This window comes from Notolepis coatsorum (assembly GCF_963971535.1).
Source record: "Notolepis coatsorum genome assembly, chromosome: 16".
Taxonomy (NCBI): Eukaryota; Metazoa; Chordata; class Actinopteri; order Aulopiformes; family Paralepididae; genus Notolepis; species Notolepis coatsorum.
The window spans coordinates 4,514,608-4,542,499 of record NC_140180.1 but is presented as its reverse complement, the minus strand read 5'-3'; the positions used below and the strand labels follow the sequence as shown (position 1 = coordinate 4,542,499).

At 43.3% G+C, this 27,892-nt stretch overlaps 5 protein-coding genes across 5 annotated transcripts; all 5 read right to left on the bottom strand.

Moving 5' to 3' along the window:
- Positions 1 to 282: 282 nt before the first annotated feature.
- Positions 283 to 4,857, bottom strand: LOC311242447 (protocadherin alpha-11-like; the record flags this gene model as incomplete). Its single annotated transcript, XM_084331410.1, has 2 exons — positions 283 to 1,647; positions 4,705 to 4,857. 2 exons carry the CDS (start codon positions 4,855 to 4,857, stop codon positions 283 to 285), a joined length of 1,518 nt encoding a protein of 505 aa, XP_084187536.1.
- Positions 4,858 to 5,213: 356 nt separating this feature from the next.
- LOC311242446 (protocadherin beta-15-like) lies at positions 5,214 to 12,921 on the bottom strand (the record flags this gene model as incomplete). Its single annotated transcript, XM_084331409.1, has 3 exons — positions 5,214 to 5,240; positions 6,715 to 6,876; positions 10,567 to 12,921. The coding sequence occupies 3 exons, from the start codon at positions 12,919 to 12,921 to the stop codon at positions 5,214 to 5,216; spliced, it is 2,544 nt and encodes an 847-aa protein (XP_084187535.1).
- A 979-nt stretch (positions 12,922 to 13,900) lies between these two features.
- LOC311242445 (protocadherin alpha-3-like) lies at positions 13,901 to 16,285 on the bottom strand (the record flags this gene model as incomplete). The annotated part of the gene is made up of 1 exon (XM_084331408.1): positions 13,901 to 16,285. One exon carries the CDS (start codon positions 16,283 to 16,285, stop codon positions 13,901 to 13,903), a length of 2,385 nt encoding a protein of 794 aa, XP_084187534.1.
- A 1,144-nt stretch (positions 16,286 to 17,429) lies between these two features.
- Positions 17,430 to 19,805, bottom strand: LOC311242444 (protocadherin alpha-3-like; the record flags this gene model as incomplete). Its single annotated transcript, XM_084331407.1, has 1 exon — positions 17,430 to 19,805. The coding sequence occupies one exon, from the start codon at positions 19,803 to 19,805 to the stop codon at positions 17,430 to 17,432; it is 2,376 nt and encodes a 791-aa protein (XP_084187533.1).
- Positions 19,806 to 20,280: 475 nt separating this feature from the next.
- LOC311242443 (protocadherin beta-15-like) lies at positions 20,281 to 26,843 on the bottom strand (the record flags this gene model as incomplete). Its single annotated transcript, XM_084331406.1, has 3 exons — positions 20,281 to 20,337; positions 20,962 to 21,123; positions 24,483 to 26,843. The coding sequence occupies 3 exons, from the start codon at positions 26,841 to 26,843 to the stop codon at positions 20,281 to 20,283; spliced, it is 2,580 nt and encodes an 859-aa protein (XP_084187532.1).
- Positions 26,844 to 27,892: the final 1,049 nt, after the last annotated feature.

The window sequence follows — 27,892 nt, the reverse complement described above, 5'->3', positions numbered from 1 at the left end:
GGTTTACCCGCCATACAGATTCCGTAAGGAAGGCAAATGCAATTAGCGCGCCAATCAACTTTCATTACCATGGACAGCATCTCTGATTTAAAATGCTGTGTTCATAATGCATACATGGGCTCGTGGCCTCTGAGCTGGAAACGAACGTTCAATCTAAATAATGTAATTGTCTGATACACGTGACATTGGCCTAATCTGTCCTGGGAACGTATATACAATAGACACGTGGTTGACCAGAAAAAAAGCAGAACAGCAAGAACAACAGTGATATTAAATCATTCACTATGGTCTTCTTACCTCTCCAGACGCCCGCCTCCTGTCAGGGACCACTAGAGTATTTCCATTGCTGCCCGGGACTATAGTAGAACCTATACTCATTCTGGGTCCAACTAACATGTAGCGTTTGTCTCCAGATCTGTACTGGATGCTGTGGCACAGTGTCCCGTCGTAATTCACGTCTTGTAAATACTTGGAGGAAGAGTCTGTGGTCTTGGAGCACTGCATTACAATCAACACGATGATACTGATGAGAAAAAGTGTTGAAACTGAGCCCAAAGTTATCATCAGATAAAATGTCACATTGTTCTCATCCTCGTCCTTTGCTGCACTTTTAACATCAGAAGCTGCAAAAGCCTCTTTGGGCTCCACAGCGTTGACCATCACAGTAGCTGTTGCTGACAGTGAAACGTTGCCATTGTCTTTGACCAGTATGACCAGTTTCTGCTCAGCCTCGTCTGTCTCTGTGAAGGAGCGAAGTGTTCTTATCTGTCCTGTATAGCGGTCCAAACCAAAGAGACTGTGGTCACTAACCTCCTGCAGTGAGAATAATAACCAGCCGTTATATCCTATATCAGCGTCATAGGCTCTCACTTTAGCCACCAAATGGCCTGCGTTCACATTGCGGGGAATCTCCTCCACACCTTCAGCAGAACCGTTAGTGTTGACTGGATACAAGATAACTGGAGCGTTGTCGTTCTGATCCAGAATGAACACGTTCACTGTGACGTTGCTGCTTAGTGGTGGAGTTCCAGAGTCTGTGGCAACAACTTGGAATTGGAACTTTTTCAAAGTTTCAAAGTCAAACCCTTTTAGCGCCAACATATCGCCATTTTCGGAGTTTATATTTAAAAACGAGGTTAGTTTATTGTCATCACCTGCATCTCTCTGGATATGATATGAAATCAGAGCATTATCACCCTCGTCACGATCAGAGGCCCTCACTGAAAACACTGAGGCTCCTGGTGAGTTATTCTCAGTCACATAGAAAGTATAGGGACTCAGTGAAAACTCTGGTCTGTTATCATTCACATCTGATACAACAACACTAATAGTCTTTTCAGATGACAAAGCTGGTTCCCCTGCATCTTTAGCAACTATTGTCACGTCGTAATGTGATCGCTTTTCTCTGTCGAGCAGTGATTTGGTAACAACTGCGTACATGTTAACTTGTATGGACGGTGTTAATGTGAATGGGACGTCATCATTTACATAACCGATGACCTTTCCATTCAGCCCCGAATCTAAGTCCATAATACTGATCAATGCCACCGTGGTTCCAGGTCTGGAATCCTCTGAAATTGCGCTTGATAATGAAGTTATTTCAATTTCGGGTGGATTATCATTTACGTCAACTATTTTAATAATAACGCTTTTGTCCGTCGATAGAGGGACACTGCCTTTATCGGACGCTTGAATGTCGATCTCATAGCTTTCTTCTACCTCGAAATCTATTGGTCCTTTCACAATGATCTCGCCACTTTTGATGTCAACGTCGAAGCGGTCACGTATTTTGCTATTCACATTACCGCCAAAAGAGTAAACTACCTCCCCATTCGAACCGTCATCTAAATCGGTTGCATTTACCTTTATCACCGGTGTTCCAACGGGAGAGTTTTCGTTTAGCACGGTGGAATACGTATCTCTAGAGAAAACTGGCATATTATCATTTACATCTAAAACATCAATAAGTATTTCAACAGTCCCTGATTTCGGGGGCTTCCCTCCATCCATAGCAGTCAGTCGTAGGTTAAGTCTGCTGTTAGCTTCTCTGTCTAACTGTCGTTGCAAATGTAAAATGGGAATTTTCCCGTCTTTGCCTCTATCTTTAACTTCCAAGCGGAAGTGATCATTGGCGCTCAGTTTATACTGTTGAACAGAATTGACACCGCCGTCTGCGTCGCGGGCAGGTTGTAATTGAAAGCGCGCGCCGGGTAAAGCGGATTCTGAAATCTCCAAGTGTTTCTCTTTCTCCGGAAAGGTGGGCGCGTGGTCGTTCACGTCGAGCACCTCCACGGAGACGTAATGGATCTCCAGCGGGTTTTCCAACGCGGTTTTCAGCGTGATCAAACACACGCCGCTCCCCTCGCAGACCTCCTCTCTGTCTATCTTACGGTTCACACAGAGGACCCCGTCGTTCTGATTCACCCGGAAAAGGGGCTCCGTCGAGCCAGACACGATGCGAAACCCCCTCTCCTTGAGGATATTCAGATCTATTCCTAAATCCTTAGCGATATTCCCAACGACAGTTCCGTCTTTGACCTCTTCGGAAATAGAGTAGCGTATCTGCGCTGAAGCACCACTGAAAAACAAAACCAGAGCGGCCACAAAGACCACCCTCTCCCGTCGCTGTCTCCACGCCTCTCCCCTTCTTTGTTCCATGTTTGGGGAGAAAAGCACCGCTCCGACAAATCAACTATGTACCGATAGCCAGCCTTTCTCTATCCATTGCAGCTGCGAATAATTCCACTTGTGTGCAATATTGTAGCCTGTACACACCAGACCGAGTAGAGTAATGTGTGTTGTTCCGAAGCCGATGCGTAAATGTTCTTTCCTGCTCCGAGTGAATGCTGAATGGGCGGACTCACACGAAGGCTGACAATGATATGGGAATCGTTATTATAGTCGGGTACTGCCACCGTCCGAATAGGCAGCATATTACAAGTTTCCTTTAACCATAATCTCACCTTTCAGCCTTATGGATTTTGGTGACGAAGTAACATATTTACAAATATGCCCATAGGTTCTACACACTGCATTATATGGGAAGATGGGTATGTACAAAATACGGATACACATAACACATGTAACATATAGGTGGTAAGAATTAATCTCAAGTAAGTGGCAACACTTGAAACTGCAGGTGGGGGTTCAGCACCATGGACAGCGAACACCCTGAGTACAAGCCAGATGATTAAAGTTACTAAACGCTGAGATAATGAAAATCCATTAGGCTAAATTAAGGCAAATAATTTAGACACATGACATCATGTGCCCTCAAACTACAAAAAAGAAATAGGCTATAGGAAAATGAATTTAAGGCAATGAGACAAATTAAAGAGTTTAAACAGCTCTTACCTCGCCAGACGCCCGCCTCCTGTCAGGGACCACTAGAGTATTTCCATTGCTGCCCGGGACTATAGTAGAACCTATACTCATTCTGGGTCCAACTAACATGTACCGTTTGTCTCCAGATCTGTACTGGATGCTGTGGCACAGTGTCCCGTCGTAATTCACGTCTTGTAGATACTTGGAGGAACAGTCTGTGGTTTTGGAGCACTGCATTACAATCAACATGATGATACTGATGAGAAAAAGTGTTGAAACTGAGCCCAAAGTTATCATCAGATAAAATGTCACATTGTTCTCCTCCTCGTCTTTTGCTGCACTTTTAACATCAGAAGCTGCAAAAGCCTCTTTGGGCTCCACAGCGTTGACCATCACAGTAGCTGTTGCTGACAGTGAAACGTTGCCATTGTCTTTGACCAGTATGACCAGTTTCTGCTCAGCCTCGTCTGTCTCTGTGAAGGAGCGAAGTGTTCTTATCTGTCCTGTATAGCGGTCCAAACCAAAGAGACTGTGGTCACTAACTTCCTGCAGTGAGAATAATAACCAGCCGTTATATCCTATATCAGCGTCATAGGCTCTCACTTTAGCCACCAAATGGCCTGTGTTCACATTGCGGGGAATCTCCTCCACACCTTCAGCAGAACCGTTAGTGTTGACTGGATACAAGATGACTGGAGCGTTGTCGTTCTGATCCAGAATGAACACGTTCACTGTGACGTTGCTGCTCAGTGGTGGAGTTCCAGAGTCTGTGGCAACAACTTGGAATTGGAACTTTTTCAAAGTCTCAAAGTCAAAACTTTTTAGAGCCGAAATCTGTCCATTTTCAGAATTGATGTTCAGGAAAGACGCCATATTATTCAGAATTCCTTCTCCTCTAAATATGTTATAAGAAATAGCAGCGTTTTCGTGGATGTCTTTATCAGAGGCGCTAACAGAGAATATTGATCTACCAGGTTCATTATTTTCCAACAAATACAGTTCAAGAGGATTGTGTAGGAACTCTGGTCTGTTGTCATTTACATCAGATACCTGAATGTTCAGAGTTTTGACAGCGGAGAGAGGAGGCTGACCACAGTCAGTAGCTGTTATTGTGATGTCATAGTTTGGTATTCTCTCTCTGTCTAGCGTGTCTTTAGTCACTAATGAAAACATGTTTTCCTTATATGAAGGTTTTAGTTCAAATGGTACATTATCTGACAGACTACAGATAACCTTCCCGTTGAGACCAGAATCAATATCTATAACACTAATTAAAGAAACTACTGTCCCAGGCTTAGAATCCTCAGGGACTACATTGGATATGGACGTTACCTCAATTTCTGGTTTATTATCGTTAACATCTTGGATCTTTATAATCACTCTACAATCCGTTGTCATCGGAGGCTGGCCTTTATCAGAAGCTTGGACATCCAACTTATAAACATCAATTATTTCAAAGTCAATCTGTCCATTGACCCGAATTTCGCCTGTTTCTTTATCTAAAGTAAACAACTCCAACACTTTGGGGTTCATATCACTTCCAAACGCATACTCGACATCCGCGTTAATTCCCTCGTCTAAATCAGTAGCTTGAACCTTTATTACAACAGTACCGACAGCTACGTTTTCTCGTAACATGACTGAATAAACTTCCTTGGAGAAGATAGGCCTGTTGTCATTAATGTCAAGAACTCTTATGGTGACATTAAGATTTGCAGACCTTTGTGGCTGTCCTCCATCTATAGCTGTCAGAATCAAGCTATGGTTAGTTTTCTGTTCTCTGTCCAAGTTCCTCTGTAAGACTAAAAATGGTATTTTGTCTTCTCCTCTCTCTCTGATTTCAAGTTGAAAATTCTCGTTTTGACTGAGTTTATAACGCTGAACAGAATTCACACCGACATCTGGATCACGGGCACCTAGTAATTGAAAGCGTGCACCAGGTAACGTGTGTTCTGCAATCTCTATTAATTTCTCTCTCTCTGAAAAGGCCGGTGCATGGTCATTAGCATCCGTTATCTCCACACTTACATAGTGAATCTCGAGTGGATTTTCAACAACTATTTTCAAATCTATGAGACAAGCACCGCTGCCATCACAGAGCTCCTCTCGGTCGATGTTCTTATGGACGTACAATATTCCATTGTTCTGATTTACCTCAAAGAGAGCGTCCTTAGATCCAGATGACACGATGCGAAAACGCCTATCCTTCAATGTATTAATATCAAGTCCTAAATCCTTGGCGACATTTCCAACAACGGATCCCACTTTCACCTCCTCTGGAGAAGAGTATCTGATTTGAGCCGAAACCTGCTTTCCGAGGCACAGCAGCAGAGAAAGACGCAGAAAGATCCACCAGCCCTCCATCCTGCTTCTTTGTCCTCCGTCGCCCGTTAGACCTGCTGTAATTCTGAGACTCGTATCCAGAGAACTTATATTCTAGCGCTAACAATAACGCCGGTTTTTCGTAAAGTGAAATCTCATAATTCCCAGCAGGAAAATGTAAAGTCTGTATCCATCACAACGACATCTTGTCTGTTTCGAATGCTCTTCCCCTCCGTCGTTTGAGCTGAACAGAACAGCTCCAGGAGGGGCAGGGCTTATTCTAACCGCTGTACAGATACCTAATGTAACACTGACATCATGTGGATGAAAGTGGATCAAGCTATTATCAAAACGTATTAAACAAAGATGTTGATGTTTCACCTTGCATGATTGCCCCTGCCGTCGGCGAGTGAATGGGTGAATGTGAGGCTTAAGTTGTTAAGGGCTTTGGATGAAAGCACTATATGAATGCAGAACATTTCTATAGAAATAGTACTTTCTTATGACATTTGCCCCACAGTGGAAAGTGTCCCAACTCAAAATCTACTCTTTCGGAATCATAACCAAACTAATCATAAAGGCACCTTGTAATTATCATATCTTATCTCTCAGTTGAAAAAAAGTATTAAAAGAAAAATAAATAATTAGGAACCCCTGCCAAAGTAAATCATTAGAAGCAGAGGGATTTATGGGCAAGGCTGCGCTATGATCCATTTCTAAAGACTATGCTATTCTGTTGTAATGGAAGGAACAGTTCAGCACCAAGGACAGCGTCACTCAACAACAGTGAGCCACTTCATCAACGTCTTAAAACATGGTGAATTATCTCAGTTTCTACAGATATATAACGTATTATATGCTCATTTAATGCATTGAAGATAACATGCTTTGCAAACAAACATGTCTAAAGCTGTAGCCCATTCGGATTGTATGGAAGGAAGCCTACATTCCAGCACCAAGGACAGCGCCATTCAACAAGTGATCGACTGTTTTAAAGCATGATATTAACCATTATCTGTTAATTTAATGCATTGAATATTACATGTTTTGAAAACAAACATATCTTACCTCTCCAGACGCTCGCCTCCTGTCAGGGACCACTAGAGTATTTCCATTGCTGCCCGGGACTATAGTAGAACCTATACTCATTCTGGGTCCAACTAACATGTAGCGTTTGTCTCCAGATCTGTACTGGATGCTGTGGCACAGAGTCCCGTCGTAATTCACGTCTTGTAAATACTTGGAGGAATAGTCTGTGGTTTTGGAGCACTGCATTACAATCAACACGATGATACTGATGAGAAAAAGTGTTGAAACTGAGCCCAAAGTTATCATCAGATAAAATGTCACATTGTTCTCCTCCTCGTCTTTTGCTGCACTTTTAACATCAGAAGCTGCAAACGCCTCTTTGGGCTCCACAGCGTTGACCATCACAGTAGCTGTTGCTGACAGTGAAACGTTGCCATTGTCTTTGACCAGTATGACCAGTTTCTGCTCAGCCTCGTCTGTCTCTGTGAAGGAGCGAAGTGTTCTTATCTGTCCTGTATAGCGGTCCAAACCAAAGAGACTGTGGTCACTAACTTCCTGCAGTGAGAATAATAACCAGCCGTTATATCCTATATCAGCGTCATAGGCTCTCACTTTAGCCACCACATGGCCTGCGTTCACATTGCGGGGAATCTCCTCCACACCTTCAGCAGAACCGTTAGTGTTGACTGGATACAAGATGACTGGAGCGTTGTCGTTCTGATCCAGAATGAACACATTCACTGTGACGTTGCTGCTCAGTGGTGGAGTTCCAGAGTCTGTGGCAACAACTTGGAATTGGAACTTTTTCAAAGTTTCAAAGTCAAAACTTTTTAGCGCCGAAATCTGTCCATTATCAGAATTGATATTCAGAAATGATGCCATATTATTCTGAATTCCTTCTCTCCTAAATATGTGATATGATATAGCAGCGTTTTCGTGGATGTCTTTATCAGAGGCGCTAACAGAGAATATTGATCTACCAGGTTCATTATTTTCCAACAAATACAGTTCAAGAGGATTGTGTAGGAACTCTGGTCTGTTGTCATTTACATCAGATACCTGAATGTTCAGAGTTTTGACAGCGGAGAGAGGAGGCTGACCACAGTCAGTAGCTGTTATTGTGATGTCATAGTTTGGTATTCTTTCTCTGTCCAGCGTGTCTTTAGTCACTAATGAAAACATGTTTTCCTTATATGAAGGCTTTAATTCAAATGGTACATTATCTGACAGACTACAGACAACCTTTCCGTTGAGACCAGAATCAATATCTATAACGCTAATTAAAGAAACTACTGTCCCAGGCTTAGAATCCTCAGGGACTACATTGGATATGGAGGTTACCTCAATTTCTGGTTTATTATCGTTAACATCTTGGATCTTTATAATCACTCTACAATCTGTTGTCATCTGAGGTTGGCCTTTGTCAGAAGCTTGGACATCCAACTTATAAACATCAATTGCCTCATAATCAATAGGTCCATTAACACGGATTTCGCCTGTTTCTTTGTCCAAAGTAAACAATTCCAACACCTTGGGGTTCATGTTACTTCCAAACGCATACTCGACAGCCCCGTTAATTCCCTCGTCCAAATCAGTAGCTTGAACCTTTATCACAACAGTACCGACAGCTACGTTTTCTCGTAAAAGCACTGAATAAACCTCTTTGGTAAAAATGGGTCTGTTATCATTGTTATCAAGAACTCTTATGGTGACATTAAGATTAGCAGACCTTTGTGGGTTTCCTCCATCTATAGCTGTCAGAATCAAGCTATGGTTAGTTTTCTGTTCTCTGTCCAAGTTCCTCTGTAGGACTAAAAATGGGATTTTGTCTTCTCCCCTGTCTCTGATTTCAAGCTGAAAATTGTCGTTTTGACTGAGTTTATAACGCTGGACAGAATTCACACCGACATCTGGATCACGGGCACCTAGTAATTGAAAGCGTGCACCAGGTAACGTGGATTCTGCAATCTCTAATATTTTCTCTCTCTCTGGAAATGTCGGTGCATGGTCATTAGCATCCGTTATCTCCACACTTACATAGTGAATCTCGAGTGGATTTTCAACAACTATTTTCAAATCTATGAGACAAGCACCGCTGCCATCACAGAGCTCCTCTCGGTCGATGTTCTTATGGACATACAATATTCCATTGTTCTGGTTTACCTCAAAGAGAGCGTCCTTAGATCCAGACGACACAATGCGAAAGCGCCTATCCTTCAACGTACTAATATCCAGTCCTAAATCCTTGGCGACATTTCCAACAACGGATCCCACTTTCACCTCCTCTGGAGAAGAGTATCTGATTTGAGCCGAAACCTGCTTTCCGAGGCACAGCAGTAGAGAAAGACGCAGAAAAATCCACCAGCCCTCCATCCTGCTTCTTTGTCCTCCGTCGCCCGTTAGGCCTGCTGTAATTCTGAGACTCGTATCCAGAGACACTTCTAGCGCTAACAATAAAAACGCTGGTTGTTCATGAAGTGAAATCTCATAATTCCCAGCAGGAAAATGTAAAGTCTGTATCCATCACAACGACATCTCGTCTGTTTTGAATGCTCTTCTCCTCCGTCGTTTGAGCTGAACAGAACAGCTCCAGGAGGGGCTTATTCTAAACACTGTACAGATACCTAATGTAACACTGACATCATGTGGATGAAAGTGGATCGAGCTAATATCAAAACGTATTAAACAAAGATAGGTGTTGATGTTTCGTTAGCAATAGAAGAACTGGTACAGATTGAATCTCCCTGAGAGTATCTATAGCAGGGGCGACAGTGGCTCATGAGGTAGAGCGTCATCTGGTAATCAGAAGGTTCCCGGTTCGATTCCGGGTCCTCCTGGCAGCGTGTCTAAGTACCCTTGAGCAAGACACTTAACCCCCTAACTGCTGCCGATGAGCAGGTTTGCACCTTGTATGGTTGCCCCTGCCGTTGGTGTGTGAATGTGTGAGTGAATGGGTGAATGTGAGTGTGGGCTTTGGATGAAAGCACTATATGAATGCAGAACATTTCTATAGAAATAGTTAAGAAAGCCATATGCTGGCTGTGAATGACTGCGTTTCAGCACCACGGACAGCGTCAGCAGAAGCTTCAATGATTTACCGACAACGACCTTTAACTATCACTTCAAACAGTCAACATTCCCAAGCAAGACATTGAGATAGTAAGAACTCAGTGAAAACAGATAGACACTTTTCTGAAGTAGTATATGAAGGGCTTACCGCTCCAGACACCAGTACTTTCTTATGACATTTGCCCCACAGTGGAACGTATCCAAACTCGAAATCTACTCTTTCGGAATCAGAAACAAAGTAAGTAAAAAAGCACAGCAGATGGTGACCATGCAGTGAGATGAGGCCAGGATCATGTTGAAGAGAGAGTTGTCCAATAGTTGCGTACCATGGTCCTCTGGTTCATAGAGGCACCTTGTAATTATCGTATCTTATCTCTCAGTTAAAAAAAAGTATTAAAAGAAAAATAAATAAATAGGAACCCCTGCCAAAGTAAATCAATAGAAGCGTAGAGATTTATGGGCCAGGCTGCACCATGATCCATTTCTAAAGACTATATGCTATTCTGTTGTAATGGAAGGAACAGTTCAGCACCAAGGACAGCGCCACTCAACAACAGTGCGCCACTTCATCTTATAACATGGTGAACTTATCTCAGTTTCTACAGATATATAATGTATTATATGCCCATTTAATGCATTGCAGATAACATGCTTTGCAAACAAACATGTCTAAAGCTGTAGCCTATGGAAGGAAGCCTACATTCCAGCACCGAGGACAGCGCCATTCAACAAGTAATCAACTGTTTTAAAGCATGAGATAACATATTATATGTTCATTTAATGCATTGAAGATTACATGTTTTGAAAACAAACAGCTCTTACCTCTCCAGACGCCCGCCTCCTGTCAGGGACCACTAGAGTATTTCCATTGCTGCCCGGGACTATAGTAGAACCTATACTCATTCTGGGTCCAACTAACATGTAGCGTTTGTCTCCAGATCTGTACTGGATGCTGTGGCACAGTGTCCCGTCGTAATTCACGTCTTGTAAATACTTGGAGGAACAGTCTGTGGTTTTGGAGCACTGCATTACAATCAACACGATGATACTGATGAGAAAAAGTGTTGAAACTGAGCCCAAAGTTATCATCAGATAAAATGTCACATTGTTCTCCTCCTCGTCTTTTGCTGCACTTTTAACATCAGAAGCTGCAAAAGCCTCTTTGGGCTCCACAGCGTTGACCATCACAGTAGCTGTTGCTGACAGTGAAACGTTGCCATTGTCTTTGACCAGTATGACCAGTTTCTGCTCAGCCTCGTCTGTCTCTGTGAAGGAGCGAAGTGTTCTTATCTGTCCTGTATAGCGGTCCAAACCAAAGAGACTGTGGTCACTAACTTCCTGCAGTGAGAATAATAACCAGCCGTTATATCCTATATCAGCGTCATAGGCTCTCACTTTAGCCACGAAATGGCCTGCGTTCACATTGCGGGGAATCTCCTCCACACCTTCAGCAGAACCGTTAGTGTTGACTGGATACAAGATGACTGGAGCGTTGTCGTTCTGATCCAGAATGAACACGTTCACTGTGACGTTGCTGCTTAGTGGTGGAGTTCCAGAGTCTGTGGCAACAACTTGGAACTGGAACTTTTTCAAAGTCTCAAAGTCAAAACTTTTTAGTGCCAATATATCTCCATTTTCTGAGTTTATGTTCAAAAACGAGGATAGTTTATTATCATTGCTTCCATCTCTCAGGATATGATATGATATCAGAGCATTATCACCCTCGTCACGATCAGAGGCCCTCACTGAAAACACTGAGGCTCCTGGTGAGTTATTCTCAGTCACATAGAAAGTATAGGGACTCTGTGAAAACTCTGGTCTGTTATCATTCACATCTGATACAACAACACTAATTGACTTTTTAGACGACAAAGAGGGCTCACCTGCGTCCTTAGCAACTATTATTACGTCATAAAGAGCTTGCTTTTCTCTGTCCAGCTGAGTCTTGGTGACAACTGCATACATATTATCCTGTATGGAAGGAGTTATCATGAAAGGGACGTCATCGCTTATATAACTAATAACTTTTCCATTGAGCCCAGAGTCCAAATCAGTGATGCTGATCAGAGCTACCGTTGTTCCTGGTCTCGAATCCTCTGGAATCGCGTTTGACAGCGAGGCCACCTCGATATCAGGTGCATTGTCATTCAAGTCTCTAATCTTTATAGTGACACTTTTGTCCGTTCTAAATGGGGCCGTTCCCTTATCGGATGCTTCGATGTCGAGCTCGTAGCTGTCATCTAACTCAAAATCTATGTGTCCTTTCACAATAATTTCACCCGTGTTGGAGTCTATATCGAACAGTTCACGCACTTTACTGTTCACATTACCGAAGGAAAAAGTCACTTCTCCGCTCGAACCGTCATCTAAATCGGTGGCGTTTACTCGAATGGCCATTGTGCCGATGGGGGAGTTCTCGTTCAGCGTTGCAGAATACACGTCTTTTGTGAAAACAGGCATGTTATCATTCACATCTAACACTTCAATACATATCTCTACAGAGCCCGACAGGGGAGGTTTTCCACCGTCCAGGGCTGTGAGTAGAAGTGTATGGCTACTTGCAGCTTCTCTGTCAAGCGACTTTTGTAAATGTAAAATAGGGATTTTACCATCTTTGCCTCGATCTTTCACTTCTAAACGGAAATGATCGTTGGGACTCAGTTTATACTGCTGAATAGAGTTAACGCCACCGTCTGGATCGCGGGCAGCGTGCAACTGAAATCTCGCTCCTGGCAAGGTGGACTCAGAAATCTCAAGCCTTTTCTTTTTCTCCGGGAAGCTGGGAGAATGGTCGTTCACATCCAGCACCTCCACCGCCACATAATGGATCTCCAGCGGGTTTTCCAGCACCGTCTTCAGCGTGATCAAACACACGCTACTCCGCTCGCACACGTCCTCGCGGTCTATTTTGCGTTTCACGTAAAGTACTCCGTCATCCTGATTTACCTCGAAAAGGGGCTCGGTCGCGCCAGACACGATCCGAAATCCCCTCTCCTTGAGGATATTCAGATCTATTCCTAAATCCTTAGCGATATTCCCAACGACAGTTCCTTCCGTTACCTCTTCGGATATAGAGTATCTAATCTGCGCTGATGCACTGCTGAAAACCAAAACCAAAGCGGCCACAATGAAGACCCACCGCCTTCGCTCTCGCCATGCCTCTTGTCTTTGTTCCATCGAGTCGGGAAAAAGCATTAACTACAACAAATCTATTGCTCGATAGACAACGTTTCTCTATCCATTGCAGATGTAAGTGTATCCAAAGCAATCCAAATCAATCCAAATGGCAAAGGGTATATTCTACAGCGCAGGTTAAATGTGTGTTCTTGTTGCGAAGCTGATGGCTCAATGATCTCTCCTGACTGAATACTAAAAGGGGCGGAATCACACTGTGCTGAAGAAATGTACAAGGTCTTATTCTAGTTGCTTACCGCCACCATGCGACAACACATTCGAACACTGGTTATATTAAATATATTTTATATTGCAATCTAGAGAACAAGCAGCAAACCTGCAACCACAATAGATCCCACAAAACAAAGAATGACATACGAACAATGTATGACAATCAGAAAGCCATTAATTTGGTTTGTCACTCTTAAATAAATTGTTAACTGAATAATGCAGTGTTTCAGCACCATGGACAGGGACACTGGATTCATGGCATACACAACACATAAAACGGACTAATAGAAAGCCATTAATTTAGTTTGTCACTGTTAAAATGGTTAACTGAACCATACAAGTGTTTCAGCACCATGGACAGGGACACTGGATTCATGGTACCACAATAGATCCCACAACACATGAAAACGGACTAATTGAAAGCCATTCATTTTGTTTGCCACTTTGTGTTTTTATGAACTAGTTCTCAATAATTGTGGGTCTTCAGAGGAGATAAAATAAAAGAAAAAAAAAATTAGATTTTCTTTTACTGAAGTCTTTTTTTTTCTTTTTTTTTTACCCGTGTTTCAGGACCATGGACAAGGACAATGATTTCATAGCACAGCTAAACCACCCAAGTTATAGGAAATAATATAAATATATGTAATGTTAATAGTGCCTCAGAATCTCAAACACTCATCTATACTGTTATGAAATCTTGTGCAATGCTATGTTGTGAAATAATGTTATGTATGTAACCCATAAGTAAAGACTAAAATACATTCACAGCTCTTACCTCTCCAGAAGCTCGCCTCCTGTCAGGGACCACTAGAGTATTTCCATTGCTGCCCGGGACTATTGTAGAACCTATACTCATTCTGGGTCCAACTAACATGTAGCGTTTGTCTCCAGATCTGTACTGGATGCTGTGGCACAGTGTCCCGTCGTAATTCACGTCTTGTAAATACTTGGAGGAACAGTCTGTGGTTTTGGAGCACTGCATTACAATCAACACAATGATACTGATGAGAAAAAGTGTTGAAACTGAGCCCAAAGTTATCATCAGATAAAATGTCACATTGTTCTCCTCCTCGTCTTTTGCTGCACTTTTAACATCAGAAGCTGCAAAAGCCTCTTTGGGCTCCACAGCGTTGACCATCACAGTAGCTGTTGCTGACAGTGAAACGTTGCCATTGTCTTTGACCAGTATGACCAGTTTCTGCTCAGCCTCGTCTGTCTCTGTGAAGGAGCGAAGTGTTCTTATCTGTCCTGTATAGCGGTCCAAACCAAAGAGACTGTGGTCACTAACTTCCTGCAGTGAGAATAATAACCAGCCGTTATATCCTATATCAGCGTCATAGGCTCTCACTTTAGCCACCAAATGGCCTGCGTTCACATTGCGGGGAATCTCCTCCACACCTTCAGCAGAACCGTTAGTGTTGACTGGATACAATATGACTGGAGCGTTGTCGTTCTGATCCAGAATGAACACGTTCACTGTGACGTTGCTGCTTAGTGATGGAGTTCCAGAGTCTGTGGCAACAACTTGGAATTGGAACTTTTTTAAAGTCTCAAAGTCAAAACTTTTTAGCGCCAAAATGTCCCCGTTTTCAGAGTTGATGTTAAGAAAAGAAGCTAGTTTGTTATCTTCACCTCCATCTCTCAGGATATGATATGATATCAGAGCATTATCACCCTCGTCACGATCAGAGGCCCTCACTGAAAACACAGAGGCTCCTGGTGAGTTATTCTCAGTCACATAGAAAGTATAGGGACTCAGTGAAAACTCTGGTCTGTTATCATTCACATCTGATACAACAACAGTTATAGTCTTTTCAGATGACAAGGCTGGCTGACCTGCGTCTTTAGCAACTATTGTCACATCATATTGAGTCACCTGTTCTCTGTCTAACGGAGACTTGGTGACCACAGCGTACATGTTATCTTGTAACGATGGGGATAATGTAAACGGAACATCCTCTTTGATCATGCAGATCACTTTCCCGTTGAGGCCTGAGTCTAGATCGTTGACACTGATCAAGGCCACAGTGGTTCCGGTTCTTGAGTCCTCGGGGACAGAGTTGGAAAATGACGTCACTTCTATCTCAGGTACATTATCATTCACATCCACTACAGTTATCTTTACACTTTTGTCGGTTGTTAAAGGAACCTGTCCTTTGTCAGACGCCTGTATATCAATTTCATAACTCTTACCTTTTTCGAAATCGATCAGACCTATAACTTTGATTTCTCCCGTGATTGGATCGACACTAAATAGATCCAGCAATTTCAAATCTACATCCTCTCCAAATGAATATTGTATTTCACTGTTTCCACCCTCATCTAAGTCAGTCGCATTTACCTGAATCACTAAAGTGCCAGCGGGCAAATTTTCCCTTACAGTGGCAGAATATACCTCTTTAGTGAAAACGGGAGAGTTGTCATTAACATCGATAATGTCGATGACTATTTCTATAGTGCCAGACTTTGCTGGCCTTCCTCCATCAATGGCGGTGAGGAGAAGCCTGTATTGTTTGGTGGCTTCTCTATCTAACTGTTTCATTAGAACTAAAAATGGCACCTTGCGGTCCTCTCCTCTATCTTTAACGTCAACCCGGAAATTATCGTTTTGGCTTAGTTTATACTGCTGCACGGAGAACTGACCACCGTCTGGGTCGCGCGCAGCTTGGAGCTGAAATCTTTTTCCTGGTAATGCGGACTCCAAAATCTCAAGCCTTTTCTCTTTCTCTGGGAAACTGGGAGAGTGGTCGTTCACGTCGAGCACCTCCACCGTCACATAGTGGATCTCCAGTGGGTTCTCTAGAACCGTTTTCAGGTTGATCGAACACGTACTGCTCCGTTCGCAAACCTCCTCTCTGTCTATCTTCCTATTGACGTATAATATACCGTCGTTTTGATTCACCCGAAAGAGGGGCTCAGTCGCGCCAGCCACGATACGATACCCCCTCTCTTTCAGCGTGCTCTTATCTAGTCCCAGGTCCTTGGCGATATTCCCAACGACAGTTCCCTCTACAACCTCCTCGGGTACAGTGTATCTTATCTGCGCTGAAGCTCCGGTCCACAAGAGATCCAACACAACCACGACGGCGACCCACGCTCGACGCTCCCTCCAGGGCTCGTGTCCTCTTTGTTCCATGACGTGAAAGTGATACAGAATATTCCACCAACACTATAACTGAATCATAAAGGATACGTTGCTTATTGTATCCCAGAGCATAACAAAAGGTGAGCCATGTCCAGAGTTATGCCAGAAATCAAATGTAGATATGATAGGCTGTATCCCAGATATGATAGTATGCCAAACGCACGCTCCAAATGACTGTTCCTCTGCCGAAACATCAAACTGGCGGAAAAGGGGGTGGCCACGAAAGAAGGTGATGACGGAAGGCTATTGGACAGAGCATAGTTTCTAAAAGATAGCATGCAGTGACACCATGTGATTCAACAGCACATTACACTTTTTGGGTGAGAATAATACCATTATAAAAAGCTTTGAAGCGTTGAAACAATCCATGCTCAGGTTTTAACATGTGTACTATTGTACTGTATAGCTGACTGTCTAAAACAGTTGCTTTAAATCACTGCTATGGTTTGCCCATCATACAGCATCCCTAAGGAAAGCAAATCCAGTTAGAACGCCAATCAAGTTTCAGCACCATGGACAGCACCTTGAATGACAACATGTACACATGATGATAATTCACACATGGGTTGGCGCCCTCTCAGGTGAAAACAAATATTCAATCTAAATAATTACATTGCCTGATCTGATGTGATATAAACATGATATTAACCCTAACCTTTGTTGCGAAAGTTGATTATAATCGTGTGGTTGACCAAAGGAAAAGCAGACCAGCAAGAACTGCAAGATTGGTGAGATACAATTAAGCATACACTACAAAATATAATAAATGTATGCATGTTATTATCAGGTACAATGCCAACCATCCTCCCCTTTTGATATATCATAGACAGCTGCCATACAAATGGAAAAGGTAAAAAAACACTATTGTAGATTAACTGCATTCATTAACACAAAAACGCTGCCAATGAGGGTCCTAGTGGAAAAGAACATTTCAGCACCACGGAAAATGACAAACTGCATTGACTCTGCATTACCACAGTGTGGCAACTGTTTACTGAAAGAAGCCAATCACACTGTTGATCAGACATTATACTAACATGTTACTGACAGAAGCTCTGCCTTGTTGCAGTGTGTGAGATCAAGGAGGTAACAGGTTATAAATAAAAACAATGAAAGAAGGAAATGAGGACTGATTTTAAAGGCCTCTTACCTCTCCAGACGCCCGCCTCCTGTCAGGGACCACTAGAGTATTTCCATTGCTGCCCGGGACTATAGTAGAACCTATACTCATTCTGGGTCCAACTAACATGTAGCGTTTGTCTCCAGATCTGTACTGGATGCTGTGGCACAGTGTCCCGTCGTAATTCACGTCTTGTAAATACTTGGAGGAACAGTCTGTGGTTTTGGAGCACTGCATTACAATCAACACGATGATACTGATGAGAAAAAGTGTTGAAACTGAGCCCAAAGTTATCATCAGATAAAATGTCACATTGTTCTCCTCCTCGTCTTTTGCTGCACTTTTAACATCAGAAGCTGCAAAAGCCTCTTTGGGCTCCACAGCGTTGACCATCACAGTAGCTGTTGCTGACAGTGAAACGTTGCCATTGTCTTTGACCAGTATGACCAGTTTCTGCTCAGCCTCGTCTGTCTCTGTGAAGGAGCGAAGTGTTCTTATCTGTCCTGTATAGAGGTCCAAACCAAAGAGACTGTGGTCACTAACTTCCTGCAGTGAGAATAATAACCAGCCGTTATATCCTATATCAGCGTCATAGGCTCTCACTTTAGCCACCAAATGGCCTGCGTTCACATTGCGGGGAATCTCCTCCACACCGTCAGAAGAACCGTTAGTGTTGACTGGATACAAGATGACTGGAGCGTTGTCGTTCTGATCCAGAATAAACACGTTCACTGTGACGTTGCTGCTTAGTGGTGGAGTTCCAGAGTCTGTGGCAACAACTTGGAATTGGAACTTTTTCAAAGTTTCAAAGTCAAAACTTTTTAGCGCCAAAATGTCCCCGTTTTCAGAGTTGATGTTAAGAAAGGAGGCTAGTTTGTTATCTTCACCTCCATCTCTCAGGATATGATATGATATCAGAGCATTATCACCCTCGTCACGATCAGAGGCCCTCACTGAAAACACTGAGGCTCCTGGTGAGTTATTCTCAGTCACATAGAAAGTATAGGGACTCAGTGAAAACTCTGGTCTGTTATCATTCACATCTGATACAACAACAGTTATAGTCTTTTCAGATGACAGTGCTGGCTGACCTGCGTCTTTAGCAACTATTGTCACATCATAATGAGTCACCTGTTCTCTGTCTAACGGAGACTTGGTGACCACAGCGTACATGTTATCTTGTAACGAAGGGGATAATGTAAACGGAACATCCTCTTTGATCATGCAGATCACTTTCCCGTTGAGGCCTGAGTCTAGATCATTGACACTGATCAGGGCGACAGTGGTTCCGGTTCTTGAGTCCTCTGGGACGGAGTTGGAAAATGACGTCACTTCTATCTCAGGTACATTATCATTCACATCCACTACAGTTATCTTTACACTTTTGTCAGTTGTTAAAGGAACGTGTCCCTTGTCTGACGCCTGTATATCAATTTCATAACTCTTACTTTCTTCGAAATCGATCAGACCTATAACTTTGATTTCTCCCGTGATTGGATCGACACTAAATAGATCCAGCAATTTCAAATCTACTTCTTTGCCAAATGAATATCGTATCTCACTGTTTCCACCCTCATCTAAGTCAGTCGCATTTACCTGAATCACTAAAGTGCCAGCGGGCACATTTTCCCTTACAGTGGCAGAATATACCTCTTTAGTGAAAACGGGAGAGTTGTCATTAACATCGATAATGTCGATGACTATTTCTATAGTGCCAGACTTCGCTGGCCTTCCTCCATCAATGGCGGTGAGGAGAAGCCTGTGTTGTCTGGTGGCTTCTCTATCCAACTGTTTCATTAGAACCAAAAATGGCACCTTGCGGTCCTCTCCTCTATCTTTAACGTCAACCCGGAAATTATCGTTTTGGCTTAGTTTATACTGCTGCACGGAGAACTGACCACCGTCTGGGTCGCGCGCAGCTTGGAGCGGAAATCGTGCTCCCGGTAATGCGGACTCTGAGATATCAAGCCTTTTCTCTTTCTCTGGGAAACTGGGAGAGTGGTCGTTCACGTCGAGCACCTCCACCGCCACATAGTGGATCTCCAGTGGGTTCTCGAGAACCGTTTTCAGGTTGATCGAACACGTACTGCTCCGTTCGCAAACCTCCTCTCTGTCTATCTTCCTATTGACGTATAATATACCGTCGTTTTGATTCACCCGAAAGAGGGGCTCAGTCGCGCCAGCCACGATACGATACCCCCTCTCTTTCAGCGTGCTCTTATCTAGTCCCAGGTCCTTGGCGATATTCCCAACGACAGTTCCCTCTACAACCTCCTCGGGTACAGTGTATCGTATCTGCGCTGAAGCTCCGGTCCACAAGAGATCCAACACAACCACGACGGCGACCCACGCTCGACGCTCCCTCCAGGGCTCGTGTCCTCTTTGTTCCATGACGTGGAAGTGATACAGAATATTCCACCAACACTATAACTGAATCATAAAGGATACGTTGCTCATTGTATCCAAGAGCGTAACAAAAGGTGAGCCATGTCCAGAGGTATGCCAGAAATCAAATGTAGATATGATAGCCTGTATCCCAGATATGATAGTATGCCAAACGCACACTCCAAATGACTGTTCCTCTGCCGAAACATCAAACTGGTGGAAAAGGGGGCGGCCACGAAAGAAGGTGATGACGGAAGGCTATTGGACAGAGCATAGTTTCTAAAAAGATAGCATGCAGTGACACCGTGTGATTGAACAGCACATTACACTTTTTGGGTGAGAAGAATACCATTATAAAAAGCTTTGAAGCTTTGAAACAATCCATGCTCAGGTTTGAACATGTGTACTATTGTACTGTATAGCTGACTGTCTAACAAGTTGCTTTAAATCACTGCTATGGTTTGCCCATCGTACAGCATCCCTAAGGAAAGCAAATCCAGTTAGAAGGCCAATCAAGTTTCAGCACCATGGACAGCACCTTCAATGACAACATGTACACATGATGATAATTCATACATGGGTTGGCGCCCTCTCAGGTGAAAACAAATATTCAATCTAAATAAATACATTGCCTGATGTGATATAAACGTGACATTAACCCTAACCTTTCTTGCAAAAGTAGATTATAAACGTGTGGTTGACCAAAGGAAAAGCAGACCAGCAAGAACAACAGTGCAAGATTGGTGAGATACAATTAAGCATACGCTACAAAATATAATAAATGTACGCATGTTATTATCAGGTACAATGCCAACCATCCTCCCCTTTTGATATATCATATACAGCTGCCATACAAATGGAAAGGGTAAAAAAAAAACTATTGTAGATTAACTGCTTTCATTAACACAAAAACGCTGCCAATGAGGGTCCTGGTGGAAAAGAACATTTCAGCACCACGGACAGCGACAAACTGCATTGACTCTGCATTACCACAGTGTGGCAACTGTTTACTGAAAGAAGCCAATCAAACTGTTTCTCAGACATTATACTAACATGTTACTGACAGAAGCTCTGCCTTGTTACAGTGAGATCAAGGAGGTAACAGGTTATAAATAAAAACAATAAAAGAAGGAAACAAGGACTGATGTTAAAGGCCTCTTACCTCTCCAGACGCCCGCCTCCTGTCAGGGACCACTAGAGTATTTCCATTGCTGCCCGGGACTATAGTAGAACCTATACTCATTCTGGGTCCAACTAACATGTAGCGTTTGTCTCCAGATCTGTACTGGATGCTGTGGCACAGTGTCCCGTCGTAATTCACGTCTTGTAAATACTTGGAGGAACAGTCTGTGGTTTTGGAGCACTGCATTACAATCAACACGATGATACTGATGAGAAAAAGTGTTGAAACTGAGCCCAAAGTTATCATCAGATAAAATGTCACATTGTTCTCCTCCTCGTCTTTTGCTGCACTTTTAACATCAGAAGCTGCAAACGCCTCTTTGGGCTCCACAGCGTTGACCATCACAGTAGCTGTTGCTGACAGTGAAACGTTGCCATTGTCTTTGACCAGTATGACCAGTTTCTGCTCAGCCTCGTCTGTCTCTGTGAAGGAGCGAAGTGTTCTTATCTGTCCTGTATAGCGGTCCAAACCAAAGAGACTGTGGTCACTAACTTCCTGCAGTGAGAATAATAACCAGCCGTTATATCCTATATCAGCGTCATAGGCTCTCACTTTAGCCACCAAATGGCCTGCGTTCACATTGCGGGGAATCTCCTCCACACCTTCAGCAGAACCGTTAGTGTTGACTGGATACAAGATGACTGGAGCGTTGTCGTTCTGATCCAGAATGAACACGTTCACTGTGACGTTGCTGCTTAGTGGTGGAGTTCCAGAGTCTGTGGCAACAACTTGGAATTGGAACTTTTTCAAAGTCTCAAAGTCAAAACCTTTTAGCGCCAATATGTCTCCATTTTCAGAGTTAATGTTAAGAAAGGAGGCTCGTTTATTATCTTCACCTCCATCTCTCAGGATATGATATGATATCAGAGCATTATCACCCTCGTCACGATCAGAGGCCCTCACTGAAAACACTGAGGCTCCTGGTGTGTTATTCTCAGTCACATAGAAAGTATAGGGACTCAGTGAAAACTCTGGTCTGTTATCATTCACATCTGATACAACAACAGTTATAGTCTTTTCAGATGACAGTGCTGGCTGACCTGCGTCTTTAGCAACTATTGTCACATCATATTGAGTCACCTGTTCTCTGTCTAACGGAGACTTGGTGACCACAGCGTACATGTTATCTTGTAACGACGGGGATAATGTAAACGGAACATCCTCTTTGATCATGCAGATCACTTTCCCGTTGAGGCCTGAGTCTAGATCGTTGACACTGATCAAGGCCACAGTGGTTCCGGTTCTTGAGTCCTCGGGGACAGAGTTGGAAAATGACGTCACTTCTATCTCAGGTACATTATCATTCACATCCACTACAGTTATCTTTACACTTTTGTCAGTTGTTAAAGGAACCTGTCCTTTGTCAGATGCCTGTATATCAATTTCATAACTCTTACCTTTTTCGAAATCGATCAGACCTATAACTTTGATTTCTCCCGTGATTGGATCGACACTAAATAGATCCATCAATTTCAAATCTACATGCTCTCCAAATGAATATCGTATCTCACTGTTTCCACCCTCATCTAAGTCAGTCGCATTTACCTGAATCACTAAAGTGCCAGCGGGCACATTTTCCCTTACAGTGGTAGAATATACCTCTTTAGTGAAAACGGGAGAGTTGTCATTAACATCGATAATGTCGATGACTATTTCTATAGTGCCAGACTTCGCTGGCCTTCCTCCGTCGACGGCGGTGAGGAGAAGCCTGTGTTGTCTGGTGGCTTCTCTATCTAACTGTTTAATTATAACCAAAAATGGCACCTTGCGGTCCTCTCCTCTATCTTTAACGTCAACCCGGAAATTATCGTTTTGGCTTAGTTTATACTGCTGCACGGAGAACTGACCACCGTCTGGGTCGCGCGCAGCTTGGAGCGGAAATCGTGCTCCCGGTAATGCGGACTCTGAGATATCAAGCCTTTTCTCTTTCTCTGGGAAACTGGGAGAGTGGTCGTTCACGTCGAGCACCTCCACCGCCACATAGTGGATCTCCAGTGGGTTCTCGAGAACCGTTTTCAGGTTGATCGAACACGTACTGCTCCGTTCGCAAACCTCCTCTCTGTCTATCTTCCTATTGACGTATAATATACCGTCGTTTTGATTCACCCGAAAGAGGGGCTCAGTCGCGCCAGCCACGATACGATACCCCCTCTCTTTCAGCGTGCTCTTATCTAGTCCCAGGTCCTTGGCGATATTCCCAACGACAGTTCCCTCTACAACCTCCTCGGGTACAGTGTATCGTATCTGCGCTGAAGCTCCGGTCCACAAGAGATCCAACACAACCACGACGGCGACCCACGCTCGACGCTCCCTCCAGGGCTCATGTCCTCTTTGTTCCATGACGTGGAAGTGATACAGAATATTCCACCAACACTATAACTGAATCACAAAGGATACGTTGCTCATTGTATCCCAGAGCGTAACAAAAGGTGAGCCATGTCCAGAGGTATGCCAGAAATCAAATGTAGATATGATAGCCTGTATCCCAGATATGATAGGCTATGCCAAACGCACGGACCAAATGACTGTTCCTCTGCCGAAACATCAAACTGGCAAAAAAGGGGGCGGCCACGAAAGAAGGTGATGACGGAAGGCTATTGGACAGAGCATAGTTTCTAAAAAGATAGCATGCAGTGACACCATGTGATTGAACAGCACATTACACTTTTTGGTTGAGAAAATACCATTATAAAAAGTTTTGAAGCTTTGAAACAATCCATGCTCAGGTTTGAACATGTGTACTATTGTACTGTATAGCTGACTGTCTAAAAAGTTGCTTTAAATCACTTCTATGGTTTGCCCATCATACAGCATCCCTAAGGAAAGCAAATCCAGTTAGAACGCCAATCAAGTTTCAGCACCATGGACAGCAACTTGAATGACAACATGTACACATGATAATAATTCATACATGGGTTGGCGCCCTCTCAGGTGAAAACAAATATTCAATCTAAATAAATACATTGCCTGATGTGATATAAACGTGACATTAACCCTAACCTTTCTTGCAAAAGTAGATTATAAACGTGTGGTTGACCAAAGGAAAAGCAGACCAGAAAGAACAACAGTGCAAGATTGGTGAGATACAATTAAGCATACGCTACAAAATATAATAAATGTATGCATGTTATTATCAGGTACAATGCCAACCATTCTCCCCTTTTGATATATCATAGACAGCTGCCATAGAAATGGAAAAGGTAAAAAAACACTATTGTAGATTAACTGCTTTCATTAACACAAAAATGCTGCCAATGAGGCTCCTGGTGGAAAAGAAAATTTCAGCACCACGGACAGCGACACACTGCATTGACTCTGCATTACCACAGTGCGACAACTGTCTATTGAAAGAAGCCAATCAAACTGTTGCTCAGACATTATAGTAACATGTCACTGACAGAAGCTCTGCCTTGTTGCAGTGTGTGAGATCAAGGAGGTTACAAGTTATAAATAAAAACAATAAAAGAAGGAAACAAGGACTGATGTTAAAGGCCTCTTACCTCTCCAGACGCCCGCCTCCTGTCAGGGACCACTAGAGTATTTCCATTGCTGCCCGGGACTATAGTAGAACCTATACTCATTCTGGGTCCAACTAACATGTAGCGTTTGTCTCCAGATCTGTACTGGATGCTGTGGCACAGTGTCCCGTCGTAATTCACGTCTTGTAAATACTTGGAGGAACAGTCTGTGGTTTTGGAGCACTGCATTACAATCAACACGATGATACTGATGAGAAAAAGTGTTGAAACTGAGCCCAAAGTTATCATCAGATAAAATGTCACATTGTTCTCCTCCTCGTCTTTTGCTGCACTTTTAACATCAGAAGCTGCAAAAGCCTCTTTGGGCTCCACAGCGTTGACCATCACAGTAGCTGTTGCTGACAGTGAAACGTTGCCATTGTCTTTGACCAGTATGACCAGTTTCTGCTCAGCCTCGTCTGTCTCTGTGAAGGAGCGAAGTGTTCTTATCTGTCCTGTATAGCGGTCCAAACCAAAGAGACTGTGGTCACTAACTTCCTTCAGTGAGAATAATAACCAGCCGTTATATCCTATGTCAGCGTCATAGGCTCTCACTTTAGCCACCAAATGGCCTGCGTTCACATTGCGGGGAATCTCCTCCACACCTTCAGCAGAACCGTTAGTGTTGACTGGATACAAGATGACTGGAGCGTTGTCGTTCTGATCCAGAATGAACACGTTCACTGTGACGTTGCTGCTTAGTGGTGGAGTTCCAGAGTCTGTGGCAACAACTTGGAATTGGAACTTTTTCAATGTTTCAAAGTCAAAACTTTTTAGCGCCAATATGTCACCGTTTTCAGAGTTGATGTTAAGAAAGGAGGCTACTTTGTTATCTTCACCACCATCTCTCAGAATATGATATGAAATCAGAGCATTATCACCCTCGTCACGATCAGAGGCCCTCACTGAAAACACAGAGGCTCCTGGTGTGTTATTCTCAGTCACATAGAAAGTATAGGGACTCAGTGAAAACTCTGGTCTGTTATCATTCACATCTGATACAACAACAGTTATAGTATTTTCAGATGACAGTGCTGGCTGACCTGCGTCTTTAGCAACTATTGTCACATCATATTGAGTCACCTGTTCTCTGTCTAACGGAGACTTGGTGACCACAGCGTACATGTTATCTTGTAACGACGGGGATAATGTAAACGGAACATCCTCTTTGATCATGCAGATCACTTTCCCGTTGAGGCCTGAGTCTAGATCGTTGACACTGATCAAGGCCACAGTGGTTCCGGTTCTTGAGTCCTCTGGGACGGAGTTGGAAAATGACGTCACTTCTATCTCAGGTACATTATCATTCACATCCACTACAGTTATCTTTACACTTTTGTCAGTTGTTAAAGGAGCTTGTCCCTTGTCAGACGCCTGTATATCAATTTCATAACTCTTACTTTTTTCGAAATCAATCAGACCTATAACTTTGATTTCTCCCGTGATTGGATCGACACTAAATAGATCCAGCAATTTCAAATCTACTTCCTCGCCGAAAGAATATTGTATCTCACTGTTTCCACCCTCATCTAAGTCAGTCGCATTTACCTGAATCACTAAAGTGCCAGCGGGCACATTTTCCCTTACAGTGGCAGAATATACCTCTTTAGTGAAAACAGGAGAGTTGTCATTAATATCTTTAATGTCGATGACTATTTCTATAGTGCCAGACTTCGCTGGCCTTCCTCCGTCAATGGCGGTGAGGAGAAGCCTGTGTTGTCTGGTGGCTTCTCTATCTAACTGTTTCATTAGAACCAGAAATGGCACCTTGCGGTCCTCTCCTCTATCTTTAACGTCAACCCGGAAATTATCGTTTTGGCTTAGTTTATACTGCTGCACGGAGAACTGACCACCGTCTGGGTCGCGCGCAGCTTGGAGCGGAAATCGTGCTCCCGGTAATGCGGACTCTGAGATATCAAGCCTTTTCTCTTTCTCTGGGAAACTGGGAGAGTGGTCGTTCACGTCGAGCACCTCCACCGCCACATAGTGGATCTCCAGTGGGTTCTCTAGAACCGTTTTCAGGTTGATCGAACACGTACTGCTCCGTTCGCAAACCCCCTCTCTGTCTATCTTCCTATTGACGTATAATATACCGTCGTTTTGATTCACCCGAAAGAGGGGCTCAGTCGCGCCAGCCACGATACGATACCCCCTCTCTTTCAGCGTGCTCTTATCTAGTCCCAGGTCCTTGGCGATATTCCCAACGACAGTTCCCTCTACAACCTCCTCGGGTACAGTGTATCTTATCTGCGCTGAAGCTCCGGTCCACAAGAGATCCAACACAACCACGACGGCGACCCACGCTCGACGCTCCCTCCAGGGCTCGTGTCCTCTTAGTTCCATGACGTGGAAGTGATACAGAATATTCCACCAACACTATAACTGAATCATAAAGGATACGTTGCTCATTGTATCCCAGAGCGTAACAAAAGGTGAGCCATGTCCAGAGGTATGCCAGAAATCAAATGTAGATATGATAGCCTGTATCCCAGATATGATAGTATGCCAAACGCACGGACCAAATGACTGTTCCTCTGCCGAAACATCAAACTGGTGGAAAAGGGGGCGGCCACGAAAGAAGGTAATGACGGAAGGCTATTGGACAGAGCATAGTTTCTAAAAAGATAGCATGCAGTGACACCATGTGATTCAACAGCACATTACACTTTTTGGGTGAGAATAATACCATTATAAAAAGCTTTGAAGCTTTGAAACAATCCATGCTCAGGTTTGAACATGTGTACTATTGTACTGTATAGCTGACTGTCTAACAAGTTGCTTTAAATCACTGCTATGGTTTGCCCATCATACAGCATCCCTAAGGAAAGCAAATCCAGTTAGAACGCCAATCAAGTTTCAGCACCATGGACAGCAACTTGAATGACAACATGTACACATGATGATAATTCATACATGGGTTGGCGCCCTCTCAGGTGAAAACAAATATTCAATCTAAATAAATACATTGCCTGATGTGATATAAACGTGACATTAACCCTAACCTTTCTTGCAAAAGTAGATCATAAACGTGTGGTTGACCAAAGGAAAAGCAGACCAGCAAGAACAACAGTGCAAGATTGGTGAGATACAATTAAGCATACCTACAAAATATAATAAATGTATGCATGTTATTATCAGGTACAATGCCAACCATCCTCCCCTTTTGATATATCATATACAGCTGCCATACAAATGGAAAGGGTAAAAAAAAAAACTATTGTAGATTAACTGCTTTCATTAACACAAAAACGCTGCCAATGAGGGTCCTGGTGGAAAAGAACATTTCAGCACCACGGACAGCGACAAACTGCATTGACTCTGCATTACCACAGTGTGGCAACTGTTTACTGAAAGAAGCCAATCAAACTGTTGCTCAGGACTTCCGGTTTAGC